General features: G+C 40.7%; 1 protein-coding gene and 1 pseudogene across 1 annotated transcript; one reads left to right on the top strand and one right to left on the bottom strand.

Moving 5' to 3' along the window:
* Window positions 1–772: 772 nt before the first annotated feature.
* On the top strand, window positions 773–3,266 carry LOC140853582 (uncharacterized). Its single transcript, XM_073248222.1, has 3 exons — window positions 773–1,143; window positions 1,268–1,551; window positions 1,687–3,266. The coding sequence occupies exons 1-3, from the start codon at window positions 984–986 to the stop codon at window positions 2,644–2,646; spliced, it is 1,404 nt and encodes a 467-aa protein (XP_073104323.1). The 5' UTR covers window positions 773–983; the 3' UTR covers window positions 2,647–3,266.
* A 10,148-nt stretch (window positions 3,267–13,414) lies between these two features.
* On the bottom strand, window positions 13,415–14,373 carry LOC105057882 (putative clathrin assembly protein At1g25240; annotated as a pseudogene).
* Window positions 14,374–14,720: the final 347 nt, after the last annotated feature.

The raw sequence follows: 14,720 nt of genomic DNA, 5'->3' as shown, positions 1-14,720 counted from the left end.
TCTATCTGGACTATGGATTTATTTTAGTAGATCCGAAATTGCCAATCAGGATAGTTTTTTTTCCCAACCTTTCCAACAATGTGAAAGGCAGCATTGACTGCATCAATGCCATCCCCCTTCAGGGCTCCACGGAAGAAAATATCAAGATACTGCCAGCAGCGGAAGTCCAGCAGATGAGTTTGGATGGTGATCTTTCTAATATCCCTGTACAAAAACCAAGCATGCGGTGAGTCCAATGATAATGGTGATCTGCGGACGGGGTCAATTTGATGATACATCCGCTGCTTCCTTTCATCGTTTAGAATAGCATGCTTTATAAAATTAATGATATATAATATAGATTTGATTAAAATCAAATGCTATGGCAAGGTTGGAGTTGGAGAAGACGTTAATCGTTTGTTAGAATATCCTCCAAGGGAGGATTGAACAGGAGTCTCCAGGTTGGTTCCTTCTTTTGGCCGTTAAATGACAGAACAGAATTACCCACTCACACTCGCCACCGGGGAAAATAACCGTTATATGCGTGTATCATTAATTTGCGGATTATGCCTGGGGAAAATCGTATAACACCTGTACAGCAAACCGTATAACAGCTGTACACGGGGCAAATTAGCCGTTGCTCCCGGCACTCGAAGCTCTGTTTTGGATTTAAACAAAACCCAAATACTCATGGTTTCAGGGTTTTAGAAACTGGAAACGCGCTGAGATTGGGAGAATATAACTCGTATCATCGCGCAGACCTTCCACTTGTTAGCTTCCGCGTTCACCGGCACAGGCAGCCCTCCGTGATTCTTGTTCTTCTTTTCTTCTTCAGCGCTTCCTCCCCTTCTTCTTCTTCTCCTCCTCTTCAGCGGCCTCGATTCCGTTGGAGAAGAACTCGTTTGCAGCCTCTAAGAGACAGAGACACTTCTCTGTTCGGGATCGGCACAATCTTGGAGGATCGGAACGATCTTGGAGCCCGGTTGAGAGAAAGAAAGACTGATATGGGAGAGGAAAAGAATTTTCCCGCAGGGTACAGGTTTAATCCCACCAAGGTGGAACTCATCGAGCAGTACCTCAAAAGAAAGGTCTCCGGCAAACCCCTTCCCTCCGACATCATCAAGGAAGTCGAGCTCTATGACCTCCGGCCGGAAGTCCTCTATGGTAACTCCTATTCTCTCTTCTTTAATTGGCTAAGATTAACATCTTGCTTGCTTTTGATTGAATCTTGAATCTTTCACGATAAAAGTGGGATCTTGATTGAATCTTGAATCTCTATTGTTTGCAGAGCGTTTTCCAAATAGGAGGATTCGGAGCCGATACTTCTTCACCAAGTTCGATGAAAGGTTCAGGAACAAAAAGCATAGAGACCGCAAGGTCAAGAATGGTGGCCGCTGGATTTGCAGCACCGGAGACAAGCCCGTTATCAAGAATGGTGGACGAAACACCGGTGGGGTATACAAAACCTTGACCTATTTTGAGGGCAACGACAAGTCTAAGAAGACTGGTTGGATCATGACAGAATATCGTCTTTCCGGGGAATCCAACCGGCATCAGCCACCTGCAAACCTGGTAAGATTGATCTCAAGATTTTCTCTTGAATGTATCTTATCCTAATAATCTTAAATTAACTAAGGGGATAACAACAAATATGTGATTTCAGTAATAGTTTATATGTCATTCTTTTGTGTGTTGGTTCTTTTGTAGGAAAGTGATTGGTTGTTGTGCGAGATCCATTATAAAGGGAATAAAGCTAAGGACGATGAGGGTGATGATTACAAAGAAGAAGACAAAGTAGAAGATCAGGAGGAGCCGGACTGCCAAGACCAATGGGAGGAGGGCATTGGCAAGAGAAAACCTGAACCATGGCTAGCTGATGGTGCATCTACTTCCTATAGCTTCACTTGCCATGGTGGTGATGATCAAATTCCACTCAGCAGAGGAGGAGAAGTGAAAGAAGCTGATGCATCTACCTCCTATAGATTCGATACTTGCAATGGTGGGGGTCAAATTCCATGCAGTGGAGAAGAAGAAATGCAGTCACCTTGTGCATCTACTTCTTATAGTTTCAGCAATTGCTATGGTGATCATCAAACTCTGTTTGACAGAGAAGTACAGGCAGCCAATGAATCTACTTTATATTGCTCCAATGCTAGCCATGGTGGTCAGCATATTCCATTAGACATAGAAGAAGAGGTGCAGGCAGTTGACATGTCATCTACCTACAGCTTCAGCACGAGTCATGGTTTTTTGCAAGTTCCACCTAATATGGCTTGCAGCATGATCACCAGCAATACTGCAGGTTTGCTACCAGACTTCACACACCTCCCAGATGACATGGCCACGGATATCCCTGGTTCTTCCGAAGTTGCAGCCCTTTTGTCCGGCGATGGCACTGGAGTTGATCGGTTTCTCCCATCATTTGGTGATTCACATATTGTCACCGGCACTGGCATTGAAGACTGTCCTCTAGAGCAAGCACCTGGTCCTTTTGCTTGTGACTGGATCATAGACAACCCTGAAGAGCTTGAACCTTTTATCCATTTGATTCAACAAGATTTCCCCAACTTGGAGGAGGATATGGCTGGGCTTCCCCCGCTAACTGAAGCTGCTTCACCCAATAATGCTCAACTTGGTGAAAAAGATGTCAGCTGCTTCTACTGCTAGAGGAGAGATGAAATTGGTGGGAAGTAAACAGTTAGGGGGTTATCAAAGTTCTGGTCCATTGACTAGATTTTTGGCATTATGTAAAGATTATTTTGTACACAGCAAAGGAAGATGTAAGAATGATATTCAGCTAGGGATACACCAATTTTGTTATATACTCAGTATGATAAATTAAACTGAATGTCTTGCAATATCAATTTATCAGCAAGTCGGCTGTTTTTATATCCTGTTCCTTACCACTCAAGTTGTATTGTGATTTGTATAACTGTAATTCTAATGCTATTTTCATACGTAGTTGGGTTTGTGTTTTTTTAAAATCTGTTCCACATGCATTTTTGCATCGGTACATAATTTTGCAAACAAGAGCAATGTGCCATAATTTGTACACATAGTGAGAAATTTACCTTATCCCTGCACCATATATCATACCTTTGCCTTATGGATATTTGACCTCAATGTTAGAGAAAGGGTCCAATATTTTGACTATAGCCTCTACCTTCTAGTACATGCATACGTCGACGATTGATAGGTGTCCATGATCAGAAGATAATCTATTACAAAAAACAAATCTTCTGAGATTTTTTAATGCACAGTTCCAATCCCGTGCATCAAACAAGAGTCACTTGCATTTGGTATATCTGTGCTTCTGACTTTCAATGCTGAGGAAAAGTAATTAGAAAATAATTATTTTGAAAAAAAAATCTTGTGAAAAATTTTTCCTGTCGGTCCCGGTTCCTTCGGATTTTGTATATGCTGAGAGCAATAGATTTGGAGTCTTGTGCAGAGAAGAAATGATATTATAAACAAAGAGAGAGCCCAGCATATAAGTGAAGGTAAAAATGGAAATGGAAGTGGTTGGATAGGGCAATGGAGCTCAGTCTTTCTCACTGGCGATTCTCGCTTTAATGATTAAAGCAATAAACACATGACAGATAGATTGGATCATCCTTATGATACGCTAATTTCCCCAATGCTGGAGAAATGCAGCAGTTAGAGGAAGTGACACCTGTTTGATATTGGTCCTTTCCCTTATCAGAAAGGAAAAAAATTGAACAAAAAAAAAAGAAGTATAAGATATTGCTTTCATTTTATCATTTTCAGAGCTGATGAACTCAAACAATTTTATGCTGATTTTAAACTTGAACTGCTCTTGCTCCACCAACTGATGTTCTCCATCATGATGTGCTATGTATGTTTACAGAGATGATTCTGCTTGTTGCCAGCATCCATAGCATTAGAACACACCAGAGGGCCAATCAGCTGAAGCCATGTTACTCTTGCATGTACAGGTAAGAAATTAAAAATCATAACCCACATGATGTCCATGGAAGAATTGATGTATATCACAGAATTGACCATCGCATCCCCAAGGCACAATTAACACATTTCATTTGACAACATATAATTTACATTCCAAATGACATGGGATTAACAGAACTGTGCCAGCCAGAATCTTTCATAGCCTGAATTACTCAGTCCAATTGAATTAGTGCAATCCGTCAGTAGGGTGTTTCCTCTTGATATTAGCTGCAAGTATCTTTCCCAAGCAACCTCTTGAACTCCTGCATTACAACACCATGTTATGAATTACTGAAATCTTGAAACTTTATATTTTGATAGGCACAAGAAAATGCTTAATGCTAGCAGGACAATAGATTTAAACCTCAAAAACTCAGTCAGTGATTGGGCTATGGTTGGAAGGTACAGGTAAATGCAACGTAAACTATTTTTCAGCCAACTTGCTCTATACATATTTGACTAATTAGCCAATAAAATGGAAGCATATTTACTTTAATGTGAAACTGAAGACGGGCCAAATTGTTGATAGATTTATGTATGACAAAATAGGTTTCTATCAAAAGATAGGGAAAGCAACAACCAAACATCCAGAATTTCAAAAGTCCTTATGGTGAAACATTTGAGATTTACATTAGAAGTGCAAATGCAGGGTGTAAATATAGAAATCTAAAGTTTCAGTTGCCAACATGTCATTTTTGAACCATATCTCAATAGGAAGTAGGCAAACTGATTTTGAAGCACTCTGAATGTTGACTGGAATATATTGCTTGGATATCTTCTCTCCAAGCTTCAGATGTTTCTTTAGATAAAGTGCCTAATGTGGGAAGAAATAGAGATTTCATTAACTATCTTAGGATAATTTAATGTACATGCTACGCAGGTACAAAGAACAAGCAATAAATTACTTATAAAACAAAATAAAAAATCAGGCACCAGGCATCATCACCATACATAATTTTTAAATGTATTTTCAGCTTTGGGAGGAGCGGCAAAACTATTGTATTATGACAATCAGCCTGAAAAGTAGTGTTTGCCATACCAACCCAAACTTTCTGATTCAGGGCGTATTGTGCCTTGCCGAGTTGGAAAGGTACAAAAATATTATTCAGATCTATGAAGACGCACACCAACCCGTATATACTGAGACATACCAAGGTGAATTGGGGTACATACCGACCCATATCCCATCTAGTTTTAGCTAGTATCGTGATAAAAAATGAGAATAATGGTTCGAGACCTATCTTGGTATGGGGTGTGTACCGAACCATACTGACTCTTACCATACCAAACAATTAACATGCCGATACAATACCCAATATAGAGATTATAGACCCTGCTGAAAAGCAAACATAGTGTCAATAACCAGGAAAAAAGAATTTCTAAACCAGACTAAGGTAACATTACAATAGCACCACTACTATAAACAGATTGAAAATCCACAACTTCTAATGAACCAAGCTATTTGATGGGTTTGTTTTATCATTTAAAAATTGATCTTGGTGTTCTGTTAGCATGGTAATGCCAAACCTGTTGCTATTTTTGTTCTTTAAACTGAGATTGAAGAAAAACTTGTTATTTTGTAATGCCAAACCTATTACTCTATTTGATTGTTAATCCTCTTTACATTGCTTGCTGACTGGTTATTTTCTCTGTCATATGAGATTTTTAGAGGATGCTAAATAAATAACCTGAATAATAAATGGCAAACCATGATTTAAGAGATGATGACAACAATGGTGATTTACAAATCATTGTTATTATTATGTCCTGAAAAAGAAAGGCATAACAAAATTAGGAAAATACATAAATAGGAAAGTATGTTCTCCTCCGTTTATTTGCTCTTTAGCACCTAAGAGGTACTGTTATTATTGAATGAACCAGCTTACAGTTCAATAACTTCAAGGGTTAAATTTTCTGTCGCTTGACTGGTTGGTGCAAAGCCATAACTTAGTTGTCAGGTGATGCCATAATAGCCTGAAACCTACCTATTTCTCACCAGATGATGTCCCTTCATGAGAATTATACCGGTGGTGTTCGGTATGTTAATTCTAAAGTTTCCCAGAGTCACGAAGAAAGACCTGGCCATCAATCTAATTTGAGATATTGATGCAAATTATAGACTGTTTCTTCCTAACCACAAATTTCACTACCCATCTGACTTCATCTTTCTAGGTATGCTTCCAAAACACTTCTACTTCCAGAGTAGCTCTCTTACTGTTTCTGCAATTTTGATAAAATGGTCTGGCAAAAAACATTTTACTCGCTCTGATTTTAACTATTCTGTCCAGCTGACTTGCATGCTGACATAATCCAACAAAATTCACCTGGAGATGTTTACTTCCTAGCTTGTTTCTTTTGTCTCCTCTGGTGAGAACTGACATAGGTGGTGCCGAGAGAATCACCCTCTTTTTGCTGTTATTTTTGTCTTTTGATCCTGCACCCTTCTTGTTTAAAGCAACAAGAACCTTATTTTCTCCAGGTTTCTCCTCAATTCACTATTGGAATGAATAAATCATTGCCTCAAGTTATCCCTCCCTACATGGTCACTTCAGAAGCTGATCCAGAAACTCTATCCTTAATAGTCCCTCCAAAACTACACCTTCCTGAAATCCTGAGTCATAACTCTGCAGACTGTACCCATCCATGTGGTTCCATAGGTCTGTCTCCAAACCATTTTTCTTTTGCAATTTAAGCCCACATTCTCACTACTCCTTATGGTTTCAATACTATGATAAACCCTCATATAGCCTGCTTCCATGATGTTTATAATGCAATGGGCTTAGCTATTCTACAATGTGTAGCATCAACTAGCCAATGGTAAATGTGCCCCACCATGTTTGCCTTGCATGTATATGTTGGTTCTGCTAATGTGGAAAGGCACTTACACCATTTTAGATTTCAGATCTGTAATGTCATCAATTTGAGTAAGATACATTTTGATAGCACATGGAAAGAAATGCCAAGTGCCAAAACATCTAGATGAAACCAGCAAGACACTCCAGTTTTGTAGTGCCAAAAAGTGTCATGCCATGTCACATCCAAGTGTCCAAAAGTGCAAGCACTCAGAACTCCCAAAAATTATGGTGTCCAAGTAACACAATTCCAATACTTACAATTCGTGCTTGTTGCATTGTTGGAGTTTTATAGTTTCATACATGTAAAATTTTTCAAAACAAGTACGCAGTGAAAATTTAAAAATTCAGATTAAATCTAATTTAATCTAAGTATGCATAAAATCAAATCTTAAAACCATAAATAGGATCGACATATGTGAGATAGGATTCATTTGACCTTCTTTCGCACGTAGTTTCTTCGTCTGAACTCCATTTGAATCGATCTTAGGCTTGTTGGACTCCGTTCGTCATCGTAGACCTTACTGTGGGCTCAATATGGATTGAATCTCAAGACATCAAATCATATCAATCTCTATCTTGACTCAATATTTGGCCTCCTCCTAACTCTGAGAGCTTTTGGATCTTCTCGCCCCATGTCCTGGGACAATCGCTTACTGATTATGGATGGACAAACATGAGAGTCGAGCCTGACCGCTCGATCCAATCTCCGTCATATGCTATGCTCCTCCTGATCTGAGAACTGCTCGGGATATCATCCTGCGGCAATAAGAATCTCATCCTACAATATCATCTCTCATCCTTCTGAGTCTCACATCTCGTGCCCGATCCACCTCCACTTGGAGCTCCACCTCGCTCTAGGCTCCTCCTGACTCCTGAAGCTTCACATCGCATTGGGCTCTCCATCAGGTAGTAATGACCACTCATCCTCTTCTTCCTCTCCAGAATAACCCTATCATGGTGCAACACCTTCAGGATTCCTCCATTAGTTATCGTCCTATAGCCTCTCAAATCCAGTTTGCTCAGTAAGATAAGATTCCATCTGAAATCGGATATGTATCAGACCTCTTTTAATCTCCTCACTACACCATCATGTATCCTCCAACTGACTGTTCCGATATCTCTGATCGCACAGCTCGATCCATCCGACAGATAAACAATACCCTCACTGATCTTCAGGGAGTCAAATTGCTCCTCTCTGCAACATACGTGATAGGAGCATATAGAATCTAAAATCTACTGCTGAAAAGAAGTAGATACTTCGTCAGATATCTCTAGGATATTATCCTCTGACTCGCTACTGACCGTCACTGCAGTAGTCCTCGTCCGATCCCTAAGTTGAGAGCAATCTCTGGCTAGATGCCCCAACTCATCACACCAATAACATCTGATCTTGCTCAAGTCCCTCATCTTGGACTTGGACTGTCCTTGTCACAATCTCCTATCGCTCCATCTACCACCTCTTGCTCATCCAGAAACCATCAAAGCTGAGCTGCCATCTGAGCTCGAAGCTAGATTCTCCCTCCTGAGAATCTCATTCTGAAGAATCACTGTGGTGATCTTGTCCATCTTGATGGTGCTCTTCCTTACTAGAAGAGCAGTCACTAAGGACTCATACGAAGAAAAAAGCGATGCTAGTAAGACCAGCATCTTGGTCTCCTCAACTTTCTCGCCAACACTGAGGATGAAGATCTTCTAGAAGTGACTGAGATGCTCCTGTATGCTTTGTCTCTCAGTCATTCGCAGTTGGTAGAACTGCCTCCAGAGGAAGAAAGTGTTGGTAAAAGACTTTACTATGTACAACTCCTCGAGCTTCGACTACAGCATCGTTGGAGAAGTCTTGCTAAGTACATGGATCACTACCTCATCCGTTAAGTATAAACGGATCGTACTCACCACTTGTATCTGGAGTCGCCTCCAATCTTGCACCTCCATGATAGTCAGCTTCTCCTCGTACAAGAGAGCATCGATCAACCCTTGCTGGATGAGCACATCCTTCACCCCTGCCTGCCACAAGGAGAAATTATTCTTTCTTTCAAACCTATTGATCTCTATCTTGATTGAGCCTATTTTTTTCATCTTTAATCTTGCTCACCACCGGTGTAACCTATGCCCTGGTACCGCCTCGCTTTGATACCACTTATTGGGAATGTCTGGCCAATACACCATCTCTATAGGATCTTTTCGATACCATGTGTTGTAGCAGAAAGAAAGAAGAAATAAAACAGAAATACAATCAAATACATAGATCAATCAAAAAGCTCATCTCCACAGGGCATGCAAGTTTCACTATGAAAAAGAAAAAATTACAAGAGAAGATCACACTCTCAACCCTTATATACCTAATTTCTCTCTCTCATAAGAAGCTCTTTCTCATAAAAGCTCTCTCTAAAAAAATTCTCTGAACCCCTGAAGTGACCACTATCTGCTGCCTGAGAGTCTGCCTGTAGCCTCTGCTCCTGCTTTCTGTCAGCGCCTCTCTAGGGCTTGCTGCTACTACCTACCGAACTGCTTCTTTCGACTGTGTCTCAGCTACTTTCAATAGGTCTCATGCATCTCAATTTATAGCCCAAATTATGCGTGAAATTGTGTTAAAAATGGAATTCGAATCGGGCTTGAAACGGGTCTCTGAATCCTATTCAAACAACAACTCCTAGCGCCTTAAGAGTTACTGGATCCGCATGCATCCATGCCCAAACCCACATCCACCGAACTCAGATTTCACTGTAGCTATGCTACAGTTTTCCAGCACCGTGATTTTTAGCCGTGGACCTCTTAGAGGTCTACGGGCTACCATGGTCCGCTATAACAAGAGCCAGTCCATCGTGGACCAAAAGAAGAAATGCAGCCTGGGCCGCCTGCCGCTTGCGGGCCGCACGCCCGTTGGGTTAGCCCATGCATGCCCGCAAGCATCCGCACTGGGCCGTGTACCTGCGGCCGGCCTGCGTGCTACTGCTTGCGCTAGCTCCGCCGCGGCCTCCACCGGCCTCCGTCGCTCCGTGGGTTGTGCCACCTCGCTCTACCTTCTTTCGCATGTACTTTCTCCATCTAGATTCTATTTGAGTTGATCTTAGGCTCGTTGGACTCCGTTCATCATCGCGAACTTTACTGTGGACTTAATGTGAACCGAATCTCGAGGTATCAAATCCTAACATCTAGATGGTATCAAGTTTCATGGATGTGTTTTCTGTCATCTGGCTTGCATGGTCACACATTAAACTATTGCCAATCAAAGTCATCACATCTCCATTCAGTGAAACAGCATAAAAGGCCTGCAAAGGTGCAGCAGATGAATTATGATTGCAAGTTTGCAACAAGATAATTCAAGAGGCAGCATCATTTTGTTGGCTTATAGCGCAATTGCCAACTGCTTGCCTATTAGGAAAATTGGCATTGGACTGTCTGGTATCAAGTCATGACCACCAACCACGCAACTTGAAAGCTTCTTCGTCATGCCCATGCAAGGGCTTCACACTGACTAGCCATTAGTCCCATATGGGAGGGAAGAGGTCGAGACAGATGTTCCTGCCACCTGACCAGCTGCATGGAATGCCTGGTAATATGTTAAAAAAAAAAAAGGAATAAGTGGGTGATAAAAGAAAATTAAAGCAAAAAAGATGATGAGAATGATGTTCGTTATGTAAGCTGTCTATATGGATTGCTTATTTGCTATTTATTTTTGTTCGCTGTCTAAGTGGATGTGCCACTAGCTTTTGTAATTTGCCATTGAAATGAAAAATTTTAGCATTTTTAATTGGAAAGTGTATCTTCCAAGCAATCACTAAAAAAACACTAGTTTGCAGTAGTGCCTATAAAACAATTTAATTACAAACCTAAGTAATGTTGATTTATGATTTATCTGACTATATTTCTCATGTCAAAATATACAATCGACTATATCAGCATGATACACTCAATGCTGAGAAACATGGTTTATAACTGGTGCAATTACAGATGATACACTGTCCTTTGCCCATGTCAAACCATGCCAAAATTAATATATCAAGGATTGCAGAATTGTGCAATGAGAAGCATATACACATATTTGTTCAGAGGAGAACATACCAATTCTAGCAATTGGCCAGCACAAATAATATTGGGCAAGGTTGGTGATGTAGGCATCTTGGGGAAAAATTTGTGAATAACCATGGCTGGCAATCACTGACTACTTCACCATCTATAGATGAACTTCTTGAACACTTGTGCAATATTACAGAATAGACACATCAACAATTTTCAAGTTCAAGATCTATATATATCACAGCCAAAGGAGGGCTAGCTGGAACTGCAGAGCAGTCCTTTGCCCCATCATGAGACTTAGCTGGGATATTCAAAATGGAAAGCAATTCATGCTGCGACAAATATACACCAGGTCAATAATTATTCCCTCTTGACATCTTCTTTCATTTTTCTAATTAATTTCCAGAAATCAATCATCAGGCCATGGTACTTCAAATCATATTGATGCTTGACTTCAAAAATTTAGGTTTAAATAATAATATTACAAGATTCGCCATCTTGATACCAGATCCCATATCAATACCATGTAGTACAGTGTCAATACACCTGGTATGTGGTAGGTTCAATGTACCAAGACTAGGTGCACTCCCCGTTCTGAGACTCAATTCAATCCTAGTAGGCATTATATACCCGATTGTGGCTACATATCGATACGGCATATCTTGGTTGCAGGTACACTATATAAATATTCATAACACACTTGGAGAGACTCTAATTTTTTTAAGGAAGTAAACACATCCACCAATCATGACCCAATGACACTGTATATCCTAGGGCATGGTCTACTGTACTACTCTGTGACACCTGCTATGGGGCATATTGTATCATACCGGTCTCGTATAGAATACCTTGCTCGCACTTCAGTACTCTAAGGTTTAAAAGCAAGTGGAAGAAACAGGATAATTGGAGACTATTGTCGATCTCCCCATACTATCCTATCCTGCAATTTTGACAATAACACAAGTGCTACTTGTACACAGTTGCCTCCTCTCCTACAAAAAGTGTAGGAGAGCTGCATCCGCTACTTGAAAGGGAGGATGGAGGTAGAGGTTTGAGCTTGAGCCTTTGGGTATGGAGGATAATTGGTTGTTCTGATCATAAATGTCATCATTGCCAATGAAAAGTCAGAAAAACCTTATTTCTCTTGAACAGATGGAGATTAAAAACTATAATGTTCTGGTATCCTGGTTACTGGAGGAGCTCAAGAGCTTAAGTTCCTTTAATGATACTTGTTTTAGCATCTGCAAATATCTGACTGGTATATCATGATCGTTACAATTACCATCATCAAAATTATAGCGAAATAAATAGGACAGTGCGAAAAACTGCTTATCACCTTTCATAGAAATTTGGAGGAATTGCCCATGTTAGCTGTATCCCTCCAAGAATTATGCATCACCAACAGCCCTAAGTTACGATACTTGCCAGGCCAGCTAGAGATCTCCTTGTTCTAGAAGTTCTAAATATCATAAAATATTTAAGTTTGACATCCTTGCCTCTAGGATCAGGGCAACTGACAACACTTCAGTTTTTGATAATCTGCAAGTATACTAGCCTTACACCCTTTCAGGAATACATGTAAGGCTTCACTGCTACTCTAAAATTGAGTATCAGGTACTGTGCCTAGTTGCCATCATTACCACGAGCACTCCAATGGTGACTCCAGACCCTCTGTGGTATGGACATTCAGAAATACACCAACATACCCAACCTAAAGAGATGATACAAGAGAAGAGAGTACTGGAATCATTTTTTAGAATATAGGTTGATGATTCTCCTCAAGACAAAAGAACTATATAAGTTGATGATCAATTCTCTATCAACATGCTTCCAGTTTTTAGAGTCTGCATCTCTGGAATCCTTTGAGGCTTTGACTATTCCAATATCATGAATTCACATTCATTCAACATATAGAGATAAACTCCAGTGGAGTTGTAGGTGGTTTATTGATAAATTACTTTCAGATTATGATTGCGTTCTCACTGTGGATCATATATGGTACCATTGGATGATGTCAAAGGGCTAAAAGTGGTACTTCAATAGGTATCGATGATTTATAAATTATAACTCTATCTTTGGATCATACGAGAGCTACTTGCTAACTTCCATATTATCAATCCTTTACTGATTATCTTTAATATGACATAAAAGAAATTGTTATGCAAGGCCAAGTGACTCCACTAAGTGAAAAATGGGTGAACTTTCTTGTGTGTCCAACTGCATTTCCAGCCAATTGACTCTGGTAATATTTCTTTCGTATGTGTTAGATACATATGTTTCGCATGCATGTACAAATACTTTAGATCCCAAAAACACTCGATTTATCTTTAACATATTTTTTAAAAATGAGACTGTAGGACCATGCCATTGAATAGGAACATCAAAGAGCTGAAGACAACAACAAATAAGCTGTAGCCACTATTTTATAGATATTCCACTTAAGTCTGATACTTCTATGTAGTATAGAGCATAACTGCCTATATCTCAACATATATAAATCTTGTTGTATGTATCTTTGACCATCTATTTTTTTAAGATTTTAAAGTAGGGAAAATTAATGACCAGTCCATCTGTTGGCCACGCTTTAACTTTTAATCCTAGTGAACCAATTTTATAACAACCAGTCCACGAGTAAATACCCTTGTAACTTTCAATCCCTGAAGGACAAAAATACCTTTTGTATTTCTTCTCCCCCTCCCACATGGGCTGTCCCTCTCAACGTAGGCCGAAAGCTCGACGTAAGCCGAAAGCTAGGAGCTTTGCTCCACCATCCTCATCCCAACTGCCCCCCACCACCGCCGCATCACCTCCTACTCCTTGCCGCCCTTCCCCAACACGGACGGTCTAAGAAGCCCCAAGAGAAAGCATGCAATTCTATTACAGATACTGCTGTAAACTTCAAAGATCTCGATCAAGACGTAGTGCACAGCTTTAAGGATGAGGCCCACCTCCATGCCGCCGGCATAGGGGCGGATTTGCATCAAGAGGTGGAGGAGGGCTTGGAGCCTCTCGAGCTGCTAGAGGTCACAGTTAGAGTCTTCGGAGCTCCTGTCATGGTCCCCTCTTGGGAGGTGGGAGTGGAGGTTGAGAAAATGGAAGTAGGTGCGGATGAAAGCGGAGAAGCCAAAGGCTTGGGAGGGGAGGGAGGAGAGGTCCCAGAAGTTGGAGAGCTCAAAAGGGAGGTGACCAAGGCAAAAGGCAGGGGGACTTCATTGGAGTAGAGGAGGAGGCCATGGGTAAGTATAAAAGCCTTGAGGGTGGTGGGCTAAGAGCGGGTGCAGCTAGCACGGTGAGCGAGGGCCCACATCAGGGGGTCTAGGAGGGATGGTGAGGTGTGGGCCCAGGCAAGGATGAGGCCTGCATTCTTATAGTTGCTGGACTGTTTGTCATGGCTTGTTGAGCGGATCACCACCACCTCGAGGGTGGCATTCTAAAGGCCTCCGGGACTAGCAAGGGAATGGTGGTGGCAGCCATCGATGATGCAGAAGAGGTAGAGGTTGCGCCTATCCTTGGCGACTGAGGCTACATGGTGCTGCCACTATTGCAGTGACATCATGTGGAAATGCGCAATCTTTCGGAGGAGTCAAAAGATGCTTTTCAAGGATTATTGTCCCAATTGTTGGATGACATTCTTGATGCAACCCAATCTGTTGGGAATTGTATCCTAAAGCCAATCGTCAGCCTATTGATAGTTGAGCTAATTATTATAATTATATATAAATTATTAAAATAATAAATATTATTTGATTTTCTCATCACTCTGTGTACATCTTATTTGAACTCCTATTTTGTGATGAAGTCCTAGGACTATTTGAATATAAATAAGAGGATATATCATTTTGTCCTTAAACCTACTTCAAGGCCAAATGATATGCTATTATTAAGATGATAGCTATATCAAGT

This window comes from Elaeis guineensis, chromosome 14, assembly GCF_000442705.2.
Source record: "Elaeis guineensis isolate ETL-2024a chromosome 14, EG11, whole genome shotgun sequence".
NCBI classification, from domain to species: Eukaryota; Viridiplantae; Streptophyta; class Magnoliopsida; order Arecales; family Arecaceae; genus Elaeis; species Elaeis guineensis.
This window is presented reverse-complemented; position numbering and strand designations above follow the sequence as displayed.